Source organism: Podarcis raffonei, chromosome 16 (assembly GCF_027172205.1).
Source record: "Podarcis raffonei isolate rPodRaf1 chromosome 16, rPodRaf1.pri, whole genome shotgun sequence".
In the NCBI taxonomy this organism is placed as follows: Eukaryota; Metazoa; Chordata; class Lepidosauria; order Squamata; family Lacertidae; genus Podarcis; species Podarcis raffonei.
Window position 1 is genome coordinate 35,915,578 of NC_070617.1, and position 27,858 is coordinate 35,943,435.

The 27,858-nt window shown below is 46.4% G+C and overlaps 1 protein-coding gene across 2 annotated transcripts in view; it reads left to right on the forward strand.

The window, feature by feature from the left end:
- The first annotated feature begins 1,825 nt into the window (after nt 1–1,825).
- LOC128404418 (transmembrane protein 132D-like) overlaps nt 1,826–27,858 on the forward strand; it is a 468,160-nt gene continuing 442,127 nt past the window's right edge. The window contains exon 1 of one of the 2 annotated variants that reach the window (XM_053370015.1): nt 1,826–3,133. In XM_053370015.1, coding sequence (XP_053225990.1) covers nt 3,055–3,133 — 79 coding nt within the window. In that variant the 5' untranslated portion in view covers nt 1,826–3,054. The remainder of the gene's footprint in view (nt 3,134–27,858) is intronic. The other variant, XM_053370016.1, reaches the window with a different exon arrangement.

The following is a 27,858-nucleotide window of genomic DNA, read 5'->3' on the forward strand; positions in this document are numbered from 1 at the left end:
AGGCTGCTGAGTGTGCAAGTGAAGGCCTGAAGCCTAGACAGGTTGGCAGGCTGGGAGCCTCAATGGCACCCCTCTAGAGACTTCACCCAGGGCAAAAACCCACCTGCTAGCTCCCTGCTAGCTACGGCTCTACCATAGCTCAGTAGGAGAGCACTTGCTTTGCATGCAGAAGGTCCCATGTTCAATTCCCAGCATCTCCAGGAAGACTAGGGAGAGAATTATATTTGAAATCCTGGAAAGCCACTGCCAGTCAGTGTGGACACTACTGAGTGAGATGGGACCAATGATCTGACTTGGAATAAGGCAGCGACCTGCTTTCCTATGTTGCCACTGGGGAAAACATGATACCTAGTGATTGGGGGCGGGCGGTGGTGGTGGCTAGCTAGCTTTATTAATTACTTAAAGCAGATTAGGCCCCCTAAGCCAGTAGATTGTTCTGAAACTGAAGCGGTGAAGTCGGGATAAAAAGACAATTTGTTTTTATTCATCTGTCACAAGCTCATTACTGGTCTGTTGGAAGCTTCCAAGAGCCCATAGATGGTTGTGTTTTATTGGGGTTGATACTTCCTTCACAGCTAGTCCCCTTAATTAATCAAGAAGGTTTCAGAGCTTTCGGCAGTGTGTGTTTTTAAATCCTGCTTAGATCAGGAAACTGGTTGGTTGTTACACATGGGTCACTTGCCCTGTAAAGTGTGTGTGTAAGTGTGCGTGCAAAATGAGGCAAAAGGGTCCTAGAGTGGTTCAAGTGCTGCTAAGCTGCTGAGTCTGTGGTGCGTAGTGGTCATTGCTGGAAATAAGGCATTTATGGGTTGTGCCACAGAGTGCAATTGTTTGTTGAGGGAAGGGCTGTAGTGCAGTAGCAGAGAATCTGCTTGGCATGCAGAAGGCCCCAAATTTCATTCCCAGCATCTCCTGGTACAGCTGGGACAACCAATGTCTGATACCCTGGAAAGCTACGTCCAGTTTGTGCAGGCAAAACGGAGCTGGACGGACCAAAGGCAGCATTTTCTATTATTAAGAAGATGGGGGGGGGATGGATGAAGATCCCCTTCCTTAACTTCGCATCCACCAGATGCTGGGGACTGCTGCCCTCACCTTTGGCCATGGGTCCTTTGGGAACGGTAGCGTAAAACATCCGGTGGGCACCCGGCTGGGGGAGGTAGGCGTGGATTCCCGCAAAGTCCAGCCCAACTCTAGCCCGCTGTCTTTCTTAATTCACTCTTCGTTCCATGTGGCAGAGGGCGTGCAGGTCACATCCTGTCCGTGTGTCAAAAAAAGTGCCAACTTGCAGCGCTGTTTTGCGGAGCTGATCGGATCCTCGATCTCTCTCCTTCCCCACCCCGCCACCCTTGAAATTCCCACGCTCCAACTCCCGGGATTTCCCCTGGGGGCGGAGCGTGTCTCCATCTCGCAAGGTCCAGGAGGTGGGCGGGCGGGGGGGGAAAGAGGGATGAGCGCGATTTGCTGAAGGGGCGGAGCTTTCCTGTCTCCAGATTTGCATGCGCCCCGCCCCCTCGGGTCGTGCGTTCCCTTTGAAGCGGCTGTGGATGCAACTTAAAGGGATGGGCGAATCCCCCCCCCCTCCCGCGTCTCCGCCCATCTTTCTCGATAATCCGCTCCAGGATTGGTTGAAACCTTGACTGTCTGGGAACTGATGGATATGGGGGGGGGGCGCAGTGGCAGTAGCGTTGCCTAAGGGGGGGCGGGTAAGCTGAAGATAAAAGGAAGATGCGTTATTTAATTCCCTCGTTTTTACTGGTGGGTTTAAAAAAACAAATCAAAATAAAAGCTTCTGGTTTTTTGTTATCTCCTTTCCCCTCTCTCCTATGTGCGCTGTGGAGGACAGGATCGGAAACGACACCATGTAACTGGGATTTTATTTCCTTCCCCACCTCCCTTGCAGATCGGGCAGGAATTTACTGTTTATTTTAAACTGCATTGTCAAAACCAAAACAAAATAGGCGAGCGGAGGGGTGGAGGAAGCAAAAGCAAACCAACAGCAGCACAGAGCCCTCTCTCTAACCCTTCTCGCGTGGCAGCCTCTCTTTCTCCAGCCAGCGGTGATTTCTCGTCTCCGGGCTCAGCTTTCCCAAAGCATCACCGCCAGAGAAGAGCCAGGGTGCTCCTTTTGCGATGAGGTCCTGCTCTGCTCCGCCTCCTCCCACCCCCGCCAACCTCTCCTCTCCACCCCAAGAAGTGAATGAGGACTGTAGAGAGCGCGCCTTGTTTGTGCGTGCGTGTTTAAGTGAAAGGAAAACCATCAGTTGATTCCCTCCCCTCCCTTTCCCTTCGTTCTTCAGCGCCGTGTCTCTCTCTGCCTCCTTCTTCTCTCCCAGGCGCAACGAGCCACCGAAAGGCAAACTTTAGCGCTTCTCCCTCCCCACTGCGCTGCGCTGCGCTCCGCATCCCTCCCCCACCCTCCCCAGGATCTGTTAAAAAAAAGAAGAAATTTCAGCCGCCAAACAAAATGCCAAGCGGATCGGTGTTGGGAGGCAGCCTTTGCCTCCCTCCTCCCGATCAATTCCACCCCAAGCCTTGTCAATTTTCCCGCTGCAAAAGAGCGTTCTTCTGCTTAAACGTCCCGCGTCCAAACCTCGGTTTGCAGGAATGAATTAGCGATCGCCTCCCCTTCTCTCTCTCTCTCCCGCCTCTTCCTCGCCTCCTCCATCTCGTTACTCCTAGATCTCTCGGCTGGCGTTTATTTATATGGAGATCGGCGCTCTCTCTCTCTCTCCCACCCCAACCTCGGATCACCATGATGCAAACCCAGGAGATGTTATTTCTGTTATTTAATATTCCTTGTTATTGAGAACATGCTTTTTTGAAAAACAAAAGAAATCTAGTTTTCGTAAGGACAGGCAACGGAAGGCACCCGACCTGCCAAGTCTTTGCTGGAGAGAAAATGTGTCTGAAGATCTGCAGAAGACCTTCTCCACTCCCAACCTCCTCTTCTTCCTTTTCTTCCCGGGAGGGGTTAAAAATGGCCAGGAGCCGGATTTGTTTTGATCGCGAAGTCCTTGTGGCAAGGATCTAAGTTCTCTTCCGCAGCCCGCCATGGGGACACCTGGCCAGGGCAAGGTGCCTCGGGTGGTCTGGCTTCTGCTCTTTAGCCTGGCGGTGGTGCTCTCCAAAGGTAAGAAGCAATTAACCTTATCTTTCTTAACTTTCTCTGCCTTCCTGAGCCTGGGATTCTCCACTCCATCCTCCCCCCCCCCACACTTCTCAAGAGGCTGTTCCTGGGAGTTTGTGGGGAGCGGCTGTAAGATTTGTGAATGGGAAGCGGGGAGCCCTGATCTTTCTTTTAATTTAAATGTCAGGGAAGATCTGCCCCACTCACTGGGATTCGCACTGGCAATTTATTAATCTTTAAATCCTGCCTAAGATAATATTGATTAGCACTCTGGCTAGATATTAAAATGGGTGTGTGTGTGTGAAAGAGAGAGAGAGATTAACTGGGGTTTTACAGCACCTTTTTAAGCGGCTACAAATGAGATCTATGTTCCATTCCTGCGAAATCACATAAAAAAAGATGCTCCCCAGATCTCATGATAGAGACATGGCTAATGACAGAGCCAGGCTTCCTCCGTTCCAGCAGAATCGGATGTCAATGGGAAAGAGTCACCCGGGGGTGTGTATTTGATTATTCATTTATTCTGTAAGGTCGGATGGGTGGCATCATTGGGCAAAGTTTTACTATGAAAAGCAGGAACTCTGTAGTGGGTGATTCATCCTAGCAATGGCCTTGGAATAATGTTGATGTTGATGAGGAAGCTGAGAACCTGCTACCCAGTGTCCATGCATGCAAACATTCTGACACATTTTTGCATTTATTTTCTCTTTTAAAACAGCAAAACACTTAACAATGGCTACATCAAAGTAAGGAATGCTCAGATGAACACCTCAAAATGTAGGGATCTATTTTGGTGCAGCAATTTAGTGGGGTTGCTTGTAAAACTGTGGAAGAAGGGTTTATGCTTCTTCCAGGGAGTGGGTAACTGAAGGCACCTCTTGCGAGATGTTTCATTAGGCTGGAGGTTTAAAGGGGAAGGAAGACATTCCCATCTACTTTGTGAACTGGACAATAGGGTAGTTTCACCAGCTTGTCCTGTACATGCAGCCAGTCCTCATGGAGGGACATGGCTTCAGTTAGCTTTTGTTTAGGGTGCTGCTTAAGGCTGTAATAGTTCTTCCTTTTTTTGCTTATGATGCATCAAAAGTTTTGGCCAAAAATATTTCATTTGCATTATAGCATATGGCAGTGGAATTGACGACTGTCCCTGGGTTGGCCCTGATCTCCTGTTGTAGCACCAGCTTTGGGAATAAGGTGCCTCTGAAACGAAGTGTGTGTTGAAAAGCTACAGAGAGACCTGGGGAATTAAAGAAAAGGAATATGGTGATTTCTGCCTTCGCAGCTCTTCCTTGCTTTACTTTTCACCCTGTTGCATGTGGAAGAAATAGAAAAGCCTTGTTTCTGTTCCTGTTACACAAGAAATACTGGCCATTGCTGTTTCTGTCCATGTGCTCTGAGCACAGGCATTCCACCTTTGCAGAGTACATCTGTTAGTAGATGGGAGGTATTCAGGGTAAAATCTTTGTCAGTCCAGTGCGGTCTACTAGGCTTCAGCTGGAGAAGGGTCATAGCTCAGTGACAAGGCAAAACGTCCCAGGAGCAATCACCAGGGAGGCCTGGAAAGGACCCCCTGTCTGGAGAGTTGTTGCCAGTCAGTGTTGACAATACTGGGCTAAATGGACCCATATATATGGCAGCTTCCTATATTCAACTGCAGGTGGGGTGAAATATGGGATATCTTTAACATTCCACCCCTATGTAAACTCCTTGCATGTAGAGGATGAGGCTAAGCCTTTGGCCCAGATGTGTGGGGTTCCTATACGTAGTTGTAGCTTTGTATGAGGTGTCTTGGAAATATGATAACGGGCCTTTAGGCCAGCCTCCCCAACCCTTATGCCCTCCAGATGTTGCTGGACCACAAATCCTACCAACATCTGCAGGGCCATTAGGTTGCCCTCGACACCATGTAACACATACATAAAGCGTGAGTTCAAAGGGACAAAGCATTTCATAATAATCAGCAAGCCTAGCAACAAGAAATAATAAATATAAGCAATGACACAACGATGACAGGGAAGTATGTGTATATTATTATTATTATTATTAAAATGCAAGCCCTATTTGCAGCCTGAACGGGTCAGAATAATGTGTGGAAAGGGGACTGTGGCTCAATGGCAGCGCATCTTCTTTGCAAGACAAGGTCCCTGGGTCAATTCCTAGCATCTTGATGTAGGACTAGGAATGACTCTTCCTGAATTCCTGGAGAGACACTGCCAGACAGTGTAGACGGTACTGAGCAGGGTGGACCATTAGTTTAACCTTGTATAAGGCAGCTTCACATTCAGTCTATGAATGTTGCCACTTCTGGGCTTGGATTTGCATTTTTTGCCTCCCCCTGATGACCTATTTATTGAGCATTCATCTTCATTTGCTTGTATAAACCTCCGAGGAAGGTTAGACTGTACCCAGTCTTTATTGCACATTTGTGCCAATTTATTTGCAGAGAGGTTATACCTCAATGAGTACGGTACTCATCCTGATTTAATCCACATTTGTTTGCATGGTGGTAATGCGACTTCCCATTAATCGTTCGTTCACCCCACACTTTTCAGGGCATTTCCTCACTTACCTAACTGCAAAAAAATCTTGTTATCTCCCTCCCCGCAGTGGATTTGTTACACCAGAGCAGCAGAGTGCTTTAATCTACTTATATTACACAAACCTACATTCCTAGGATGTGCAGGAATCCCTTCCGCAAAATATTGACTGGTAGCGTTACACCGCAGGCCATGTGTCACCAAGGGGAGGAGCTTTTTCTTGCAGCATGAGACTCCTCCCATTATGCCCAGAGCTTCACGTGTTGTTTTGAAATGGTTTCTGCACCATCAGATTAACATAAATTCACTACCTAACTCTGTGTGCCTCGGGGTCACTTCATCTAATCAACAGTATTGTGTGAGTGCCTGGAGGCGGTTGGAGGATGGATGGCAGCTAACAGATTGAGGGCGAATCCTGACAAGACAGAAGTACTGTTTATGGAGGACAGGGGGTGGGCGGGGGTGGGGAACTCCCTGGTCCTAAATGGGGTAACTATGCCCCTGAAGGAGCAGGTATGCTGCCTGGGAGTCATTTTGGACTCACAGCTGTCCATGGAGGTGCAGGTCAATTCTGTGTCCAGGGCACCTGTCTACCAGCTCCATCTGGTACACAGGCTGAGACCCTACCTGCCCACAGACTGTCTCACCAGAGTGGTGCATGCTCTAGTTGTCTGCTGCTTGGACTACTGCAATGTGCTCTATGTGGGGCTACCTTTGAAGGTGACCCGGAAACTGCAATTAATCCAGAATGTGGCAGCTAGACTGGTGACTGGGAGTGGCCGCTGGGACCATATAACACCGGCCCTGAGAGATCTGCACTGGCTCCCAGTTTCGGAGCACAATTCAAAGTGTTGGTGCTGTCCTTTAATGCCCTAAATGGCCTTGGTCCTGTATATCTGAAGGAACATCTCCACCCCCATCATTCAGCCCAGACACTGAGATCCAGCGCTGAGGGCCTTCCCGCAGTTCCCTCATTGTGAGAAGTGAGGTTACAGGGAGAAGACAGAGGGCCTTCTCGGTAGTGGCGCCCACCCTGTGGAACGCCCTCCCATCAGATGTCAAGGAAATACGCAGCTATCCTATTTCTAAAAGACATCTGAAGGCAGCCCTGTTTAGGGAAGTTTTTAATATTTAATGCTGTATTGTTTTTACCACTTGATTGAGAGCCCCCATTGGCTTTTGAGGTAGCAGTGCGTGGAGGGCTTGTTTACTGGTTTAGATGGCTTTAAAGGGCGTTGGACAAATTAAGGCCTACCCATTGCTAAAAGGATCCTCCATGTGGGCAGTCACCATTGCACACTGCTTGTGGGCTTCTTGGAGGCATTTGATTGGCCATTTTGGAAAGCAGAGTTCTGAGCCAAATGGACTTTTTGTATGTTGCTCTTGCAATCTTTAAATATTAATGCATGCTGTGCCTAGACAGGAAAAATCAGATGCACAAATATAGGATGGGGAGGGACACACCTGGCTTGTGAAAAGGATCCAGAGGTCTTAGTGGACCACAAGCTTAACATGAGTTAATAGTGTGAAGCAGCAGCAAAAAAAGCTAAGGCTATTCTAGGTTGCATCAACAGAAGTATAGTACAGTGGAACCTCGAGTTGCGGACGTAATCCGTCCTGGAGGCATGTCCGCAACTCGCAGTGTTGGCATCCATAAGCACCGCGTCTGCGCATGCGCACGGCGTGATTTAGCGCTTCTGCGCATGCGTGAGCAGCAAAACCTGGAAGTAACCATTCCAGTACTTCCGGAGTGCCGCGGGACGCAAATTGAAAAGACGTAACCTAAAGCTGATGCAACATGAGGTATGACTGTATCCAGATCAAGGGAAGTAATACAGTGGTACCTCAGGTTAAGAACTTAATTCGTTCTGGAGGTCTGTTCTTAACCTGAAACTGTTCTTAACCTGAAGCACAACTTTAGCTAATGGGGCCTCCTGCTGCTGCTGTGCCGCCGCTGCACGATTTCTGTTCTCATCCTGAAGCAAAGTTCTTAACCCAAGGTAATATTTCTGGGTTAGCGGAGTCTGTAACCTGAAGCGTATGTAACCTGAAGAGTATGTAACCTGAGGTACCACTGTAGTTCCACTCTATTCTGTCTTCGTCAGACCACACTTGGTCATACCGTCCAACTTTTTGGGTTGGGAAAGTGGGACATCCGTGCACTCTTTCTTCTCCCCCCTCCGCCCAAACTGCATGCTCTTTCTGCAGCCCCCCACCCGAACCACAAACTCTTTCTTTCGCTTCCTACCTTAACCGCATGCTCTCCCCACCTGCCCAATCTTTGCATCACAGCCACTGTAGCTGTCCCTCTGCCAGCTCTTTCTCCATTGTTGCCATAGCTAGGCCTCAGCCTTCTTGCAGCCTACCTGGCCTTGCCGCAGCTGCTGGAAGTGAGGTGCCTGCATCTGGAAGTTCCAGATGTGTTGTGCCCGCTTCTGTGAACATGGCAGTGGCAGAGGTCAGCCACAATGGCGGTGGAGCCTATGGTGGAGGCTGCCCTAACCGACCTGGAGGAGGTAGCAGCAAGCAAAGTAATAGAACCACTGTAATCTTCCTTGGTTAGCCCTCAGCTGGAGTCCTGTGTCCAGTTCTCAGCACCACAGTTTAAGGATATTGACAAGTTGGGACATCTGCAGAGGACGGCAACCAAGATGATCAGGGGTCTGGAAACCAAGTCTTATGACAAACGGTTGAGGGAGTTGGGTATATTTAGCCTGGAGAAAAGGGAGACTGAGAAGAGATATGATAATAGTTAAGTTGTGGGTGAACATATCAGATGACACAGCGATGCTTCAAACAGCTCTTGTTTATTCAGAGGCCAGAACTGAACTGAACTGTTCAGTCAGCCTGCTTATATAGAGCTCCAGTACAACGTAACTGTAACAATTTTCTAAAACTATCCAATCACTGAACGTCACTTTCCATCCCTTATTTGCATAACTATCTACAGTATCCCCCTGCTGGCCCAGGGTGAGAACTTCAGTACATAACAATAATCATCTTCAGATAGCTAAAGGACTGTCAAATGGAATATGGAGCAAGCTTGCTTTCTGCTGTTCCAGATGGTTGGACCTGAACCAATGCATTCAAAGGACAGGAAAAGAGATCCCAACTAAACACTAGTAAGAACTTTCTGACAGTAAGAGCTGTTTGACAGTGGAATGGACTCCCTTGGAAGATGGTGAGCTCTCCTTCATTAGAGATTTTGAAACAGAGGTTGGATGGCCATTTGTCAGGGATTCTTTAACTGTGATTCCTGCATTGCCAGGGATTGGCATAGATGGCCTTTGGGGGTCTCCCTTCCAACTCTATACTTCTATTATTCTATGCTGTTGATTGGCAGGAGATGGCTTCTGCATCCTGGTGTGCCGTGAACATAAACAGGGTGTTTGTTGTTTTTGAAGCTCGCTTTATCATCCACTCTGTGTTCTGCATATGTCTACACGTCCCCCACTACAAAGAAATGCCAACTCCTATTGCAAAATACAAGTTTAGATTGCTATTGAAGCAAGAAAAAGGTCAAGGGAAGGAAACGTAATTCTGGCAATCGCATAATATCTCTCTGTGTTGCCTGGGTGTGGCGTTGTTGTTGATGCTTCGAAATGCTCCAGTTTGAAGGCCTCCCTTCCATTATCTGCTTCCGAAGCAAGGATTGTGTTTGAACACCTCTTTCTCCTTTCCTGTCTTTTGTGTCTCCTTGCCTTCTGCACTGTCTACAACACAATGTGCTAATAGCAGGTGGCTTGTATACACTTGCAAGCAACCTTGAAATAATTCAGGGTTTACAGAACAGCACGCAATGAGTTGATCTTTTGGAGAAAAAGGTTCATTTTTGAAGTTGCTCATTTAAATTGTGCTACAGGTTGATGTTGATGTTCTTGCAGTGTGCATCTCTCTAGAAAATCTGGCTGCAGGGCTTGTTCAAGACATGTTGCTACCCGAAGCAAAGGGCAAGATGCCTGCCATGAATTGCACATGTGGAAGATGACCAGATGGGCAGCTGAATCCTACTTCAATAGCTGGGAACTGGGGTGTGGGGAAGAGGTTGGAGGCAGCAGCTGCCTCACACTGCCTCAGGATTGGAGAACTTCAGGGCCAGGGGCGGGAGCCTGGGACAAATGCGATCCTTCAGGCCTTTTCTTCTGAGGCCACACACCTCACTGGCCCTGCTTTGCAGCCCCAGTGTATTTTTTAGTTTGTCCTTGAAATCTGATAATGCCTCTTGCTTGCCTAGATGGAGGGAGAATGGGGTGTGTGTCAAACAGGCTGTTGTACAAAGGGACAATCTGCCTTTGCTCCTCTGCTCACCTTTGCTTCTGGTCAGGCCCACCACTGGCATGTGAGCCCTGGAAGGTTGCCCAGAAGGGAATGTGTCCTTCAGGCTGAAAAAGGGCCCTCACCTCTACAGCAATCCTTCCTCAATGGAGCCCCTGAAGCATCCATTGCCTGAGGAGCCTGCCTCATGTTGCCCAATAGTGAGGATGACCCTCACTGGACATTCTCTTGTTGGTTGTGGTAATTCAGAATTCTTCTGGATGTCATTGTCTGTGTTGGTGTGCTGGATGAATTAGGGTTGACAAGTCACTGTTGTTAAAAAAAACAACAACCAAAAACATCTCCCAGGTGACAATAATAGAGCATAAAAATGACAGAACACCTAATAACTCTCTGTGTGCCCTCTAAACCAATTTATGGAATCTGCTGTCACAAAATGTGGTGATGGCTCTTGATTTAGATGGCCTTGAAAAGGGGTTGGGGAGGGGGGCAAACTCCTGGATGGGTCTATCAATGGCTGCTAAATGGACCCTCCATTTTTAGAGAGAGTTTCTCTCTGAATTCCTACTACTAGAGAGGAACAATGGGAGAGGGTTACTGGAAGACAAGATGCTGGATGAACGAAACTTCTGCAAGGTTGTGCAGGAGACCATTGGCTGCATTTCTAAGTTGTGTGCTCATACTTTTCATTAGAGAACTGTTTGGGCATATTTATTTACTTTGAAGCATTTCAGCCCGTGTATTGTAGTACTCAGAGGGCCAGACTAGGACCTGGGAGACAAGGGTTCAAATGCCCTCTTAGCCATGAAGCTCACTGGGACACCTTGGGCAGTCACAGTCTCTCAGCCTTGCCTACGTTGCAGGATTGTTGCGGGGATAAGATGGGGAAGAGGAGAACCATGTCTGCATGCCATCTTGGAGGTTCCACTATCAACCCTGTTGCTGGTCTTCATGGCTCTCTTGGTGGGTTTGCCCAGGGCAGGGTATCGACTGTGGCACCACCACTGAGAAGACCGTGTCCTGATATATATTTCCTCTGGAGACTTAAAAATCTTTTTAAAAAAACAAACCCTGAGTTTTTATTCTCTGGGAAATTACAATTTTCCCCCAGAAGCTGCTGTACTTAAGATCAATGAGGTTTTGCTGTGATGCTTGAGTTCAATTTCTTAAACAAGGACTAGATAACTGTTGCACAGCTTCTGTTCAGTGATGTTCTACACTGTAATTTAGAATTGCAGGCTCACCTTTCTCTGGTAATAGGCTTGTAGTGATTTAGTGTGGCTTATAGTATTACAGCTAGGTTTGTTTGTTTTTCCAAAAATTCCTTGGAGATCGACACTATATAGAAGACTCTGCCATAAGTGGGTCAGGCTCCCACCTAAGGGGTTTGTGCTTGAGGTTCTTCGGGGATTAAATTTCTGTGAATTCAGATCTGAACCGACTTGATCCATACCTCTCAGACTAATGCACAAATCGGAATATTATTAGCTTTTAGCTTTAGCACTTCTCTGAATTTTGCAATATAATTCTCTGCTAAAGTAAAGTATGCAAATGCAGAACATGCTTTAGGATAAACTACACTTAGGAATGCATATGTGCGTTTGCACATATTTGGTGCATAAAATACATATTTTAAAATACACATGGTTGAGATGGAATGGATGTATTATCAATTGCATTTATATCAATATATTTCCTCTAAGGAGTTTGGGTCTCTCCCCATCTACTTTATCCTCACAACGACCTTCTGAGGTAGGTCAGGCTGTGAGACAGTGACTGGCCTAATGTCACCTGTGTGGATGTGAACCCTGCTCTTCCAGGTTATAGTCCAAAACAATAACCACTACACCTCACTGCCTCTCACTCACTTCAGCTTATATAAAATTTCAAAATTGTCACACATGCTTATTTGTCCACCTGTATTGCACCAGTGCCACAGTCCTATTTTTCCTTTCCAAAGTGTGTGTGTGTGTGTGTTTGTGTGTGTGTGTTGTGAAGGGATAGGAAAGAAACCCAAGAAACTACAGCTTGAAAAATGAACCTCCTTTACCTTGTTTCCTCTTTAAAAACTGCACAGAAGACAGAAACGTTGCAGAAGTAGGTTCTCTCCCCCTTGCCTGACAAACAGCGCCTGCTAAAATTGCCTCTCCCTTAAGAGAGCGATAAGACATGTATGGCAAAGAAATAAAAATAAAAATGAATTTTAGGCTGGAAGGAAAGGAGCTGTGGGTAAAAATGATCTATACTGAAACCCCATAGGTTTCCATTCTAGCTATCACTCTTTCGAGGTACTGAGAAAAGCTGCTTTATACCAAATCACTCTGTTGTTGTGCGGAAGGTGTGAGGAATCGTCAACCCTCCAGAAGCTGCTGAACTACATCTCCCATCACCCCGGGCCATTGTTCATGCTTTCCAGGGCTGATGGGAGTTGTGGTGCAGCATCATCTGGAGGTTTCCCATACTTAGTCTATAGCGCTGTGGTACAGTCTCTTCCAGGGGTGCAGAGCCATTAGTCAGGGGGCTGAATGTAGCCATTCCAGGTCTCTCTCTCTCTCTCTCTGCTCCTCAGAACTCTCTCCAGGCCTCACATACTCCCCGTGTTTCACACCCCCAACTGTTCATTTGGGATGTGTCCTTGCAGTCTGATGATGCCTCTTGCTTCTCTGGGTGGAGGACAGAAAGGGCCATGTGGAAACCAGTCTGCTGTACAAAGGCAACTTTTTGACTTGGTGCCCTGCCCACTTTTGCCCCAGACCTGTGGGCATGTGGCCCTTTGGAGGTGGCCCAGAAGGGAATGCGGCCCTCAGCCTGAGAAAGGTTCCCATCCCTGGTCTACTCTGATTGGCAGCTGCTCTTCAGATTTTCAGGCACAGGTCTTTCCAGGCCCTATCTGGAGATGTCAGGAATTGAATCAGGGACCTCCTGCATGCAATGGGGATATGCTGTACCACTGAAAGATAACTTCTGCGTCTATTTTATCACACCCATTTGGTCAAGAGGTGTATCCTAACTGCTAGGGTTGCAACAAGCCGGTATTTTGCTGCTCTGCTGCTTCTTTGGTTAATTATTTTGGGTCTGAAAATCCAACAGATTCTCCCAGGTTCTTCACTTGGCCAGAGAGGTATTGTCAAGCTGTCCCGTAAGCCATCAGGTTTTGCTTTAGTTAACACTCCTGAGCTCTCAGATTCCTTCCTGAATCCATTAAGCGCCTGGTCCAGCCTTTCCCTGCAACCAAAAGGGAGGGTCCGTTGCCAGCTAGTTCACTTTGACAAAGTAATGAAGGGCCAAGGCTCTAAAGCAGCCTTCCACAATCTAGTATTGTCTCAATGTCATTGGACAACAGCTCCCATTATCTCTGACTCTTGGCCATTCTTGACTGGGAGTCCAGCAATCAGCTTGTTGTTTAGTTATGTCCAACTCTTTGTGACCCCATGGACCAGAGCACGCCAGGCACTCCTGTCTTCCACTGCCTCCCGCAGTTTGGTCAAACTCATGTTACTAGCTTCGAGAACACTGTCCAACCATCTCATCCACTGTCGTCCCCTTCTCCCTGCGTGAGTGCCTAAGGGCTCCGCTCCTGCCACTCACCACCTGGTGCCCGCCCTGTGGAATGCCCTCCCACCAGATGTCAAAGAGAAAAACAACTACCAAACTTTTAGAAGACATCTGAAGGCAGCCCTGTTCAGGGAAGCTTTTAATGTTTAATAGGTTATTGTATTTTAGTGTTTTGTTGGAAGCCGCCCAGAGTGGCTGGGGAAACCCAGCCAGATGGGCGGGGTATAAATAATAAATTATTATTATCATTACTTGTGATAATTATCATTATCTTTCCCAACATCAGGGTCTTTTCCAGGGAGTCTTCTCTTTTCATGAGGTGGCCAAAGTATTGGAGCCTCAGCTTCAGGATCTGTCCTTCCAGTCAGCTAGAGGGCACCAGTTTACAAAGGCTGCCATATGCCATGCCTCATCACTGTTGAGTTTGCTGCCAATTCCCTTTCCCCCAGCAGGCACTTTATATTCACACGCCTCTTCTGCCTCTGGGATAAGCAGTTGGTGCAGGATGGCATTGGTGGAGGTTGGTCAGTTAGGGAGAAAGGGGCACTGCCCCACCAATCCCAGTCTGCTCTCAGCCAGACCCAACCTACCTGTCTTCCTATTGACCACCAGTCCAGAGGGTGGGACTGCATTTCAGCTTCCACTTCCTTGGTCTCAGTGTTGCCCTTAGAGAATTCCACAGGGAGAAATATGGGGGCTCTGGCTCTGCCCATCACTGATTCTGGGCCTCCCTGCCTTCTGCTGCTCCAGTTCCAACAGGCACCATCCACCACAGGCTGGCAGGCGACTGGAGTAATGAGTAGCACCCACCTCTGGCCCAGGGGAGAGGCTTCCACTTCCCTTCCTCTACAGCAGACTCTTCCTGCTGAGAGTTTCTTCAAAGAGCAGAGCACGGCCCAAATAATAAATTCAGATTAAAACGAGAGATGTTCTGCCGGCATACCATTTTATTTGTCAGCTCCAATCCTTAATGCAATTTGGTTTCTAATATTTTCCCCCTGCATTGCTCTTGTATTCCTCTGCCTTTTCTTTTTATTAGTTTCTCGGCGGTGGCAGCCTTCTTGACACCAGCTAGCATTGTTCTTTAATGTATTAATAAAAGCTGCATTATAAAAGAAAGTAAAAGAAAAAAAATAGGGTATTGAGAGAGAATCCAAAGATAATCTTAGTGCGTGTGCATGGGTTTGTGTATGTGTGTGTATTTGTTTGTCTATCTCGAGAGACAATGGAGTGCGCCTCTGTGGGTTAAGTCAAACCGCTGCATTAACAACAATGAAGTGACCTTCCTGGGGTGCAAGCCTGGGCAGTGTGGATGGAGGTCCTGTGCTGTCTAGAAAACAGGACCCTCCTCTCAGCCTTGCTGATGTGGTCCAAAGAAAAGCAAAACAATACATTTGGCACCAGCTTGGCAGCAGGAGTTGCCAGAAGGAGGTGTACAAGGCGCCACCCAACCATCTTAGAGACTTCCCTCTGGATTGACTCCTTAGCCTTTTCATCTCTTGAAGATATGCTGAAACCACTTTATTCACTGTTGTACTCACCATTGGTCTTGTTTGCTCAACCCACCAGACCCTGTCTTTGTATGCAGGCAGAGTCCCTAACTCAGCGAGGGTTTGAGACCCACCGGCTACCCTCACCTGGTTTAGCTGGCCAGTCAAAGCCGTTTCCTGGGGTGTGGCCGCTGTTGCATGCTTTTCAGAGCCACAGGTGAGAGGTGAGTGCACGGTGGGGACCAAAGATGAACAAACTCCCCCAGAAGGAGTACCATGTGTCCACCACCAGAGGTACTACAGTACTACCCCTCCCCTAACACCCCATCCACCCCATATATTTGTATGGGGGTTGGTTATATACATAAGCATACATGCAAACACACAGAGAGATGAATACATGCCCACACTGCGTTCTTCATCTATCATCAGTCTGACTCTACCCTGGAAACCAAGGGTGGCAGCTGTCTGTCACTGTGTCCCAGGAAATGTCAGCAAGGCTGCCGATTGATTGAAGCGCCAGAACTGCATTGCTGTTGTGCTTTTTTTTAATAAAGTGCTATGTTAAATTACTTGGGTTTTTATCCTGCTGTGTAATATAGCTTTCTGCATTATTAATGGCAATTGAGAAAACCAAGTGGGTTTTAAAGATCGTTTTGCAGTACGTAAGTAGTGTTAATTATCATAAGTAGAGGTTAAAAAAAAAGAGCTCAAAATGGCTTTTTAACCTTTTTTCCATTTGAAAGAATGAATGAAAAAATGAACACAGGTTATACTGTAGCTAAGAGAGCCAGTGCAGTATAGTGGTTAGAGTATTGGACTAGGACCTGGGAGACCAGGGTTCAAATCTCTACTTGACGCTGAAGCTTGTTGGATGAACTTGGGCCAGTCACTGCCTCTTAGCCCTAACCTACCTCACGGGCTTGTTGCAGAGACTAAATGAGGAGGGGGAGAAACATGCACACCATATTGAGGATACTTATCCAAGATTCCTACATCTGTCAGAATGATGGTACATAATGTAACCTTATTATCAGGGGTCTGGGATTGAGGATATTTGGTAGCCACCTGGAAGAACTCTGGGTGACAGGGACGAGTGAATCTGTCATCTCCAGTATCTCATTTTTCCATTCTCAAATTCAGTTCTCCGTATTTCCATTTCAGCTTGCATTTTTTTAATAACACATTTTTGTATGTGGTTTTCACTTACGCAGGCATTTTTAATGCATTTTTTTTAAAGCACCCTTTCCCCTAGTCCACGCATGGCCAAACTTGGCCCTCCAGCTGTTTTGGGACAACAACTCCCATCATCCCTGGCTAACAGGACCAGTGGTCGAGGATGATGGGAGTTGTAGTCCCAAAACAGCTGGAGGGCCAAGTTTGGCCACCACTGCCCTAGTTTATGCATTTCTGTAAACATTCTTTGGCTGGAGAACTACATTGCAAAATTCGGAGAAGTGGCAATTTCAAAGGATGACCAGGGTGCAATCTACACACATATTAAAAATGCCATGAAAATGCTTTAAAAAAAAGCAGTTTGAAAAATATATTGAATTTGCCATAGCTCACCATCACCACCTCGTATCACATTTATATATTGCACTTTGCAACGCACTTAAAACCCGTTTTATTTGCAGCTGGATAGGTGAGTCCTATGTTTCCATTTGTGTATTGTTTTGGTAGTTTCGATAGGTTTGCCTTTAAATGTAAAGTGAACCCAATGTTTCCTCTATCCCTAGTTGCAGTTGTGAGTGTTCCCACTTGCCAGGGAGTTTTACCTTCCTTTTCACCCCCACATCTTTGAAACTTAACCCAAACTGTTATGCCCATGCTTAACACAGGGTGCATTGAGATTAGTTTTCCTGATTATAATGCTATCACTTTTATCGTGGAATCTAACATTCCTTTTAAGGAATTAAGACCTCTGAACAAGCATCATTGTGATTACATTCCAAAACTCTCATGATTTTCTGGGTTAACAAGGTTTTTCTGGAAGCGAACAACATGGAAATGAGTGCTAGGGCCCCACTAGTTTTTTTCAGGAGTGTCTTTTTCATTGTGCGAAAGATCACATAAAACATGGAAATTATCCAGAAAATTGAACATAGTGCTCTCAGTATGCAGCCTTGGGTCTATCAATTTCAGTGGGTCTACTTTAAGCAAAACGTAGTTGGATTCAACCCTTTGTTTTAAAATGGAAGGAATAATCAAATATCAGAAATGAAATTACTGCCCTGAGGCATGTGCAGAATGTCTCTATTCCCGGACCACAGCTCGTCTGTGCACACATCTGTGATTTGAAAGCAGGGACAAAGGATGGAGTTTCCTGGGATGGCTGTTTCTTTCCAGAAATTAATCATCAGCCGCAGCCAGCCCTGCGATAGTATCTCCGCTTTGGCCAGGTTTCCTTACGTAGCCTAGGACAAGAATAACAATATTTAAAATAAAGATGTCACGGACTGAGACAGTCTGGCTAAAAATAATCCAGCCAGCCAACAGCCTTTGATAGATCACCTAAACAAATAGGAAAGAAATGAAGAGGCTGAACTAAAGCAAGATCCTTAAAGATGTCTTTATTTTGCCTCCCTCCTCCTTGTGAGGAATACATGTGGCTGCACCATTAAAAGAAGCCCTGCTGGATTTTAATGTCTTTATTAATAATGCAGCCAACCTTTTTACATGAGACAGTTTGGTCTTTTGGCAGGCTGCCATTATCCACAAACACCTCAGGCTTTCATGCGTGTGTGTGTGTGTGTGTGTGTGTGTGTGTGTGTGTGTAAAACACAGACCTTCCGGAGCTGGTAGAGGTTGTGAGGAGACCAACAATTTCACTAATGTCTCCAGGCTGGACATGTTAGAAAGGGCATGTGGAGCTCTCTGATATTCCTCTAGGGTTGGAGGACAAAATCTAGAGCAGGCTTTCAGTTGGGTTGGGACAGGGCTGAACTTGTTATTTCCCTGCCTGAATTGTGAAAAGGCTAAGCTGACAACTCCAGTTCCCATCCCTGCACCTAACTTTTGCCATATCTGCACTGTACTTCTAAAATACCATGATAAAAAGGACCCCTGGATGGTTAAGTCCAGTCAAAGGTGACTATGGGGTTGCAGCGCTCATCTCACTTTCAGGCCAAGGGAGCCAGCCTTTGTCCACAGACAGCTTTCTGGGTCAGGTGGCCAGCAGGACTAAACTGCTTCTGTCACAACAGAACACCGTGACAGAAACCAGAGCGCACAGCAACACCGTTTACCTTCCTGCCAGAGCAGTACCTATTTATCTACTTGCACTGGCGTGCTTTCAAACTGCTAGGTTGTCAGGAGCTGGGACTGAGCAACGGGAGCTCACCCCGTTGTGGGGATTCGAACCGCCGACCGTCTTATTGGCAAGCCCAAGAAGCTCAGTGGTTTAGGCCACAGCGCCACCCGCGTCCCTGAAACCGGGACTGAACCGTCCAGGGGTTCTTTATCTTTACCTAAAACATCATGAAACCACAATAACAACCATGGCTTCTCCAAAAAACTCTGGGAACTGTAGTTTGTTAAGGGTGCTGAAAAGTGGTTTTGTTTTTTAAAAAAAGATCCCTGTTGTTTTCGCAGAGCTGCAATTCTCACATACCCTCCAATTCTCACTATTTTGCCAGGACAATTGCTATCATGCTTCAATAATCACATATTCTGTCTTGTCCCTCTGCCCTGGCACCGTAGAGAATTAACTCCCAATTAAGACCTCTGCAACCATTCATAGGTGGTTCTGTGGGTTAAATCACAGAGCCTAGCACTTGCTGATCGGAAGGTTGGCGGTTTGAATCCCTGTGACGGGGTGAGCTCCCGTTGCTCGGTCCCTGCTCCTGCCAACCTAGCAGTTCGAAAGCACGTCAAAGTGCAAGTAGATAAATAGGTACCGCTTGGGCGGGAAGGTAAATGGCGTTTCCGTGCGCTGCTCTGGTTCGCCAGAAGCGGCTTAGTCATGCTGGCCACATGACCCAGAAGCTGTACGCCAGCTCCCTCAGCCAATAAAGCGAGATGAGCGCCGCAACCCCAGTGTTGGCCATTACTGGACCTAATGGTCAGGGGTCCCTTTACCTTTACCTTTAACCATTCATAGTTCTCCGGTGCCCCATGGCCCCTCCCACCCTACCTCCCACCCAATTGCTGCTCTTCCCTTCCCACTCTGCTTCATGGGAAATAGGAAGGGGGCACTGGGTGAGGCAAGGCTGGGCTGTGTGGTGGACAACAGATGTTGCTGCTGCTCCCCACTGCTGGCTTCCCCTGCCACAGCCACTAAACACACACCCACACACCCCACAGCTCAAGGTGCCTCTGCCTTCCTCCTCCAGCCCCCCTTGCCCCACTTTTCTTCACCTGAATGTTCGAAGGCACGTTCTCAGATTGATTTAACAGTCAATTCTTCCCAGGGAACTCTGGGAATTGCAGCTCAACACCCATAATGCATTGCAGTTCCCAGGATTCTGTGGGGGAAGCCATAACTGTTTAAAATGGCATGACACTGCTTGAAATGTATAGACAGGGCCAGGGTTGGCTGCCAGGCTAACACTTTGCATCTTCCTCAGTGTCCTGGATATGTTAATTTACTTGTTTAGAAACAAAATAAAAAAAAAATCCTTCCATTAACACTTTAGAGACCAATTAAATTTGTTATTGGTGTGAGCTTTCGTGTGCATGCACACTTCTTCAGATACTGGTTTGTTTGATGTTGCTGGGGCCAGTAATGGTGTTGTCCGCGTGTATGTGGCAGCAAAGTTGGCATCTGGGTTTATTGCAGGCTCTGGTACCAGTGTCCATGTTAAGTCTGGTTGTTGTATTATTGTGGGTGAGGAGTTGTTTAAGATTGGGTGGCTGTCTGTAGGCAATGAAAGGTCTTCCTCCCAGAGCTTGAGAAAGAGAACTGTCATTGTCTAGGAGAGGTTGTAGATCTCTGATGATTTGTTGAACTGTTTTAACCTGGAGCTGTATGAGATTTACTAGTGGTGTTCTGTTGTTTTCTTTTTTGGGTCTGTCTTGAGGCAACTTCTCTCTGGGTATCCGTCTGGCTCTGTTGATCTGTTGTTTAACTTCATCAGGCAGATATTTTAGTTCTAAAAAGCTTTGCTGTATCTGAAGAAGTGTGCATGCACACGAAAGCTCATACCAATAACAAACTTAGTTGGTCTCTAAGGTGCTACTGGAAGGAATTTTGTTAATTTGTTTCGACTATGGCAGAGCAACACGGCTATCTACCTGTACCTGTTTAGAAGCAGCTTTGGAAACAATTTCCATACTGTTTTTTAAAATGGAAAATAATTATGTGGTTGTTGTTTTTTAAAAAAAGTCCCAGCTTTAACTCCTGGCATCTCCAGGTAGGGCTGGGAATGTACCCCATCTTGAATCCCAGAGAGCCACTGGCCATCAGTGTAGACCAGGGATGTCCAACTCTCAAGAGACTGAGATCTACTATAAAACACTGGCAGTCATCTACCCATTGGATTGACCAAAGTTGATGAGGTTTTTTGGGAGAGGAACAGCCACAGTGGTTGAGCTTCTTTCTTTTTTGGGGCGGGGGAATTGACCAGGATCACGCGATCGACCAGGATCAACCAGGAACACCCTGTGATCGACCAGTAGATCGCGATCGACCTGTTGGACATCCCTGGTGTAGACAATACAGTGGTACCTCGGGTTACAGGCGCTTCAGGTTACAGACACTTCAGGTTACAGACTCGTCTAACCCAGAAATAGTACCTCGGGTTAAGAACTTTGCTTCAGGATTAGAACAGAAATCGTGCGGTGGTGGCACAGCAGCAGTGGGAGGCCCCATTAGCTAAAGTGGTACCTCAGGTTAAGAAAGGTTTCAAGTTAAGAACGGACCTCCGGAACGAATTAAGTTCGTAACCAGAGGTACCACTGTACTGAGCTGGACATGTGGCCTTACTTGGGATAAGACAGCTCCCTAATAAATTTTTCTGGGGGAAAATTTGGCCTGACTTTAAAAGATACAGCCCCTCAGTTATATGTGATGGGTGCTGAAGTGTAGGTGGGTTCAGGCATGACCCAATGCTGAGATTCAGCTCAAATGGGTTTATTGGAACATTGGGAACAAGTAGAACAAGAGTAGCAAACAGGGGGACTTGGCCCAGGCAACATACCTCCCCACCTGTGATAGGTCAGCTTATGCTGTGACTGGCGAATCAGAACACTGGCTGTATTGCAGTAGGGGTTAAGTCGGGCATCTCTGCTTCATCTAGTGATGTGAGGTGAGAATATTCTCCGGAGAATATTCTTGGGAATGAGAATATTCTCTGCTAGAAAATTCCCTGGAGAATATTCTCCACAAACTGTAAATTCTAATGTAAGAACCAGTTTTACAACCCACATTTAAAAAATCTAGTAAATAATAAGTCATGCTGTGATATTGCCAGTGTAAGTAATGAATAATGATTTTTTTTGATCCAGTTACATTACTGGGCATTGTGTCATTCACCATTGGCAGTTCTGAAATGTGAGCTACAGAAAACATTTTTATTTTACTTTTAAAAATGCTATTCATTTAATTTGATGAACATTTGAATTTGTATGTATTTCAACTATATGTAATAGCCTTTTTTCTATTTTGGTGTGACCTTAATCTTAGCAATTCTATACCCTTGGCCATACAGGGTGATTTATTTTTTTACAGAAAGTAGCTTTAATGCTTTATACACTTAAAGTACCTAGGCCTATACAATTATGTGTAATAGCATGTGAGGTGATCTTGATTTAAACAGTTGACATTTTTATTTAGTGCCAGTAACTGGTTTCTGCAGTGCCATTCAATGGTACAAGGTGCTATTTACCAGAGACTGACATACTAAAATATATTATCATAATAAATTTAATGTTAATGGCTTCTTTTTATATGTATGCATATAGTTTTGTTTATCAACTATATTAACTAATTATATATAACTAATTATATATCATTTTCAATGCATTAAAATGAAGATTCTCCCATTTTAAATGAAAATTCTCTAATATTCGCAATAGAGAATATTCTCCAAAAGATTATTCTTAAGAATTTAACACGACTAGCTTCATCCCTGATGCATTTGAAGGTATGTTTTTTGCTCTAATAAATTTCAGGGGAGGGGAATGTGTTTGTGTGTGTGTACCATGAGGCTGAAATTCTGGTGTGTGTTTAATTTGTATATATTTTTTAACTGCTTCATTTGTTTAATGGATGAGCCGCTAAATAAGGCTTCTGCCTGTGGTTTTTGTTGCCTAAACATCCGGTTGATGCTGTTATTGTATTTTCTTTCTTTTCTTCCTCAACTTGTCCTCAGATAGCTTTTAAGATCCTGCTGTCGTGGCCTCCTGCTGCTTGAGAAAAAGCCAAGCTAAATTTCCCCTGTTACCATAGCTTAAGAAGAATAATACCAGGAGTCAACTGCTGCCTTTTCTTCCCTTTTCATTGTTCCTTGCATTTGAGGACCAGTAAATCACTGTAATGGTGCGATAATGACTCTGGAAGGAAACATATTTATTTTCTTCTCTCTTTTTCTTTCCCCCTCTCTCCTATTGGCATTTTAATCTTCTTTTTGTTCTCCTTTTTCTATCAGTCTCAACCTACAATAACGAATCTGCTTTTAATTATTTCTTTGAGTGCTCTCTTGGAACATTCTGCTGCAAGGTCAAGTGTGGGTGATTTTACAGGCCCTTTATTTCCATCTCTGTGTTGTTTTCTCTTCATCTTTGAGCCAGAAGTCTTGGATCTGAATCTCACCTGAATCACGAGTTCACTAGGGGTCATGGGAGGATAGTACTCTCAACTGCTACTAGCAGGTATCTGAAGAAGTGTGCATGCACACGAAAGCTCATACCAAGAACTAACTTAGTTGGTCTTTAAGGTGCTACTGGAAGGGAAAAAAAATTTTGTTTTGACTATGGCAGACCAACACGGCTACCTTTCTGTAACTGCTACTAGCCATAATGGTGGTATAGAACCTAAGTCATGGGTAGGCAAACTAAGGCCCGGGGCCAGATCCTGCCCAATCGCCTTCTAAATCTGGCCCATGGATGGTTCAGGAATCAGTGTGTTTTTACATGAGTAGAATGTGTGCTTTTATTTCAAATGCATCTCTGGGTTATTTGTGGGTCATAGGAATTCATTCATCCCCCCCCCCCATATAGTCCGGCCCCCTACAAGATCTGAGGGACAGTGGACCAGCCCCCTGCGAAAAAGTTTGCTGACCCCTGACCTAAGTGTTCAGTGGCAATCTACCTCCAAACACCAGTTGCCGTGGGCGCAGGGGCTCACAACAGGGGTATCAAATTTGAGCCTTATTAGTGAGCCTCCCCAAAGCATTAGTCACTATAGGGCATATTGATTGTGAGTTCTGGGGGACTTGCTCCCTGCCTTCAGGGGCGGAGGAAGGGGGGTGTTGGCCGCCCTGGGTGTCACTACTGAGGTGACAAAATGCCGCGTGGCACTCACCTCGGGGCCTGCAGTGTGCCCAAGCCACGTGTCTCTCCTGGGAGAGATGCGGTGGCTTGGGCACGCGCAGGCTCCACGCTGCCCAAATGGTCCACCCACTGCCTCCCCCAAGCTGTAGGGCGGCTGAGTGGGAGGAGGCAGGGAGACTCTGGAGGCCTTGTGGTGCACCCCTCCCCTATGGACGGCTCGCCCCGCCCTGGCCCCACCCCTGGGCGCATTGCCCCAGGTGCCAGAGCGGCTTTCTCCACTGCTGCCTGCCTTGCAGGCCTTTTCTCACCTGGCCTAGGAGGGCAGGGCCCTGACTGACTCCAACTACATTAGCTGAGGCAGCTGAAAAGACTCTTGGGCTGGGCTGTTATAGTCTTTCCTCCAACCTGCATCAGCACTGATAATTGACCATGTTGGGTGATGGAGGCGTAATCCAAAACTTTTGGAGGCCATCAGGTTGAGGGAGGCTGATTGAGCTGAAGCCGGTTACTTTTGAGCAGCTTGATTAAAAAAACGAAACGAAAGAAAACCCCTCATAAAACTTGGATACTTCTGAAAATCCTGTCTCTTGACTTTGAAGCCTGCCAACCCCATTGGTAGATCAGTGCCACTGAGGAAATGGATTTGTGTCATTCACGTCCCACTACATTTAATATATCTGCTCAGGCTTTGTTGTGAAGGGGTGCTTGTTTCAAATCACTGGGATTGGTGACAGGCCAGTTGGTGACTGCTCCGATTTCCCCTTCATTTCATGTCTGCCTTGATGTACCTCAAAGCATCATGCTCCCAGCTCTGCTGGCGTCAATTGATGAGAGATCGGTGTGTGCATGTCTCTTTCCTCACCCTCATTTTTAAACGTTATTACAGAGGTAGAAGAAGGCCTCAGTGTGGCGTGGCAAATGGTTTTGCTAAAGCGTTTTTGAGTTCTGACCCACTTCCTTGATTATACCTGTGTGTTACCCCCTTGATAGAATTCAAGTAGATTATTCACTTTGTGGTGGAAGGAGCAGTATTAGATTTATTTCTAAATCCATTGTTTCTTTTAAAAGAAAGATGTCTGCATGTCGCCAACAGGACAGGAGAATGAGCAAGAGAAGGGGAGAGAGGCAAGGCCTGTCAACCTCCTCAGCAGTTCTGAATTAGGCTGGACCAGTTGGAAATGAAAGGTTCAGGGAGTAGAGATGGAATAGATTGAGGAAGTAAAGGTAAAGGTAAAGGGACCCCTGACCCTTAAGTCCAGTCGCGAACGACTCTGGGGTTGCAATGTTCATCTCGCTTTACAGGCTGAGGGAGCCAGCGTTTGTCCACAGACAGATTTTCTAGTTCATGTGGCCAGCATGACCAAGCTGCTTCTGGCGCAACGGAACACAGACACCAGAGCAGCGCATGGAAATGCCGTTTAACTTCCCGCCGGAGTGGTACCTTTTAATCTACTTGCACTTTCTTTTGCATGCTTTTGCTGGGACCGAGCAACGGGAGCTCACCCTGCCGCGGGGATTCGAACTGCCAACCTTTTGATCAGCAAGCCCAAGGCTCCGTGGTGTAGACCACAGTGTCCCCCGCGTCTCCTGATTGAGGTAGTAGCTTGGTGCAAATTCAAAGGGCAGGTTTACTTATGGAGCCTGATCTCTATGGGCAGGGGGAGATACCTAACGCTTTGAGAATGTTGGTTACTGAAGTGCCATTCTTTTTCTGCCACCCCCCTCTCCAAAACCAAGAATTGCTTGAGGCTCTTTTCCCCCTTCCTGCCATTGCTTTTTTGACGGCACTAAAATACATTAGAAATATCAGCTCAGTCATACCCATCCTTGGCCTGGTACTAGACATGTGTTCCTTAGAGGGCAACCCACAGCTTGAGAACCTCCTGAATCCAATGCAGAGGCTCAGTCTCACTAAGTTCAGTTGTGCTTACTCAGGTGAGTGTGCACAGGGTTGCAGACTTAACTTTCTTCCCATGGTCTTGGTAAAATTAATCTCATGAGTGGGTATGGGCTACATCTTGTCTCTGTCTGTACGTATGTTGATGTGTGCACATTGTAAGGCCTTGCTGAAATGTGTTCTTGAACTCTAATAATGCTGCTTGCCTGCCTGGGTGGAGGTTAGAGAGGCGTATATTGAAACAGACCTACGGCACAAAAGTAAAACCTAGATTTGGAAGGTTGCTCAGAATGGAAGGTGGTTTTCAGGCTGAAAAACATTTTCTATATCTAATGCAGTTCGATAGACGAATGGCATGACTCTGAGTAAGGCAACTTTCTGTGTTCCAAAGGCACAGAAGAAGGAGCCAGCCAGGACTGTATTCTGAGTGCCACCATTGAAAAGATCCTATTATGCATACCCATCCATGGTTAGAAAGACAACAGTGTGATGCACACAGAATCTTCTCCTCTGGAGACCAGAATGTAGACATTGTATCTAAGACCCCTAATCAATCGAGACATGAATGGGGAATCTTTTCCAGCCAGTGGGCAACATTCCCATTCTGGGCACCCTTTGGAGGGCCACATGCCGGTGGGGGGGGGGGGGCAAAGGCAAAAAGTGGGTTGAGCAACCAAGTTCCTACTTTCATGCACTAGACTAGTTCCAGAACACACCCCTCTCTATTCTCAGTTCACACTATCAGTGGACATTATTGGAGGTCAATGACACCTTCTGGTCTGCCAAAAGCACTCAAGGAGATTTAAAGCAGGGGCAGCAAGGGGTGTGGCTGGGGAGATTTTTGAGGGCCATGTGGAGAGGCATGGAGAGCCACATTCTGTCTCCAGGTCTGCAATTCTCCACCCTGATTTAGGGCTTTCAACATGGGCTAAGAGAGCTGACACTCCTGTTCTCCTGCTACGTCTTTCCACTTGAAATTTGCCACAATGCAATTAAATATAGATACCAGTTGATGCCGATTGAGCTTGCTTAGCATTCTAGGCTGAAGGAGTGAATACTGAGTATGTACAAATGTTGTTTAGGCATACCTGATCTTGCAGGGAATATAGTGGGCTGTTGAGAGGACAAGCCATGTGATTGAAACCACCATGGAAGCTGTGTGTCTGCAGTGCTACACCTGGAGTAGATGCTAATGTGAGATGTACCAGACGAGTGACCTCAGGTTGCTTGACTCTTGGAGAAGCTGAGCACCTGTTTCTCTTAGTGTTGACTCTTACACAGAAAGATTTTATATCCATATATAAAACCATGGGGATTTTCACTGGATTTGTTCCAGCAGTTCAGATCTGCAGGCTTGGTTGTGGCTGAGCACTTGGTTAAGGCTTGGAAAAGGATGAGCTCTTAACAGTGTTGGGGAGGGAGCTAGCAAATGAAGATTGGGGTGGCCAAAGAGTATTTGCAGGATTAGGCTGAAGGAGGGAGTTAACTGGAAAAAGATGCAGGAACGGCCAGGAAACAATGGCAGAATGTTGTAGTTTGAGGGTTGCAAGGGGTGAAGACTTTGGTTGGTGTTGCAGGAAACACCCCCTCCCAATCATTCAGTTTGTACAAACTTGACACACACACACACACTCACACACACGACATACGCGACGCTTCTGTTATAAATTCATAGAAAATCACCCATACATCGGATCTGTACCGTTCCACTTTTATTTTACACCATGAAGGAAGGACTATCAGAGGGGGGGGGGGAGACTTGACACAAGGCAGCCAACATGTCCACAGCGAGCCCTACCCAGTTGGCATGCCAACCTTGATGGTCCTAGACAGAAGATCATTACACTCATAAAGGACCTGCATATGGAATGGAGACCCTTTCAAAAGGGAAAGGGCATGGTTAACTGGAAACATATCTTTGCTTCCAGAAGGTTTCAGGTTTAATTCCTTGCATCTCCAGGCAGGACTGCAAAAGTCTCCTGTCTGAAAAAGCTGGAGAGCCTCAGCCAGCTGTATAAATAATAATAAATGGGCAATCATAGTTAGTAGATCTCCTTTTCTTTTCACCCTCTCTTCCCTCACATGTATCATCCCTAATTAGAAAAGCGGTTTCAAAATAATGATTCTACCACTTAAGAAGACTTTCAGATTGGCCATTTAAGACCTCATTTGTAGCCAGTTTGTTGTTGACACTGCTGCCAGGCAGTTCTGGCCTACATCAGTGAATCATTCTTACAGTAGGTCACTCAGCCCCAGGACTGAAGCCTGCTTGAGGTGAGCACTTCAGGCCCACGGATATCTTGGGTTCTGCAGCAACAGAATACCTAGGTTTTCCACAATGTCCTTTTCAGGGATCAATCTGTTTTGCATTATGTCTGAGCAGGGGCGGAGGGGGAGAATTTTCCTATTCCCCAGTTCAAAGACAGTATATGTTATTCTGTGCACATTATAAAGATAATAGGGGATAATATGATAATAATCCTTTCTTTCACATTGAAATTAGGGATGTGCTATATTTATTGCCCAATATCTCTCTGTTCC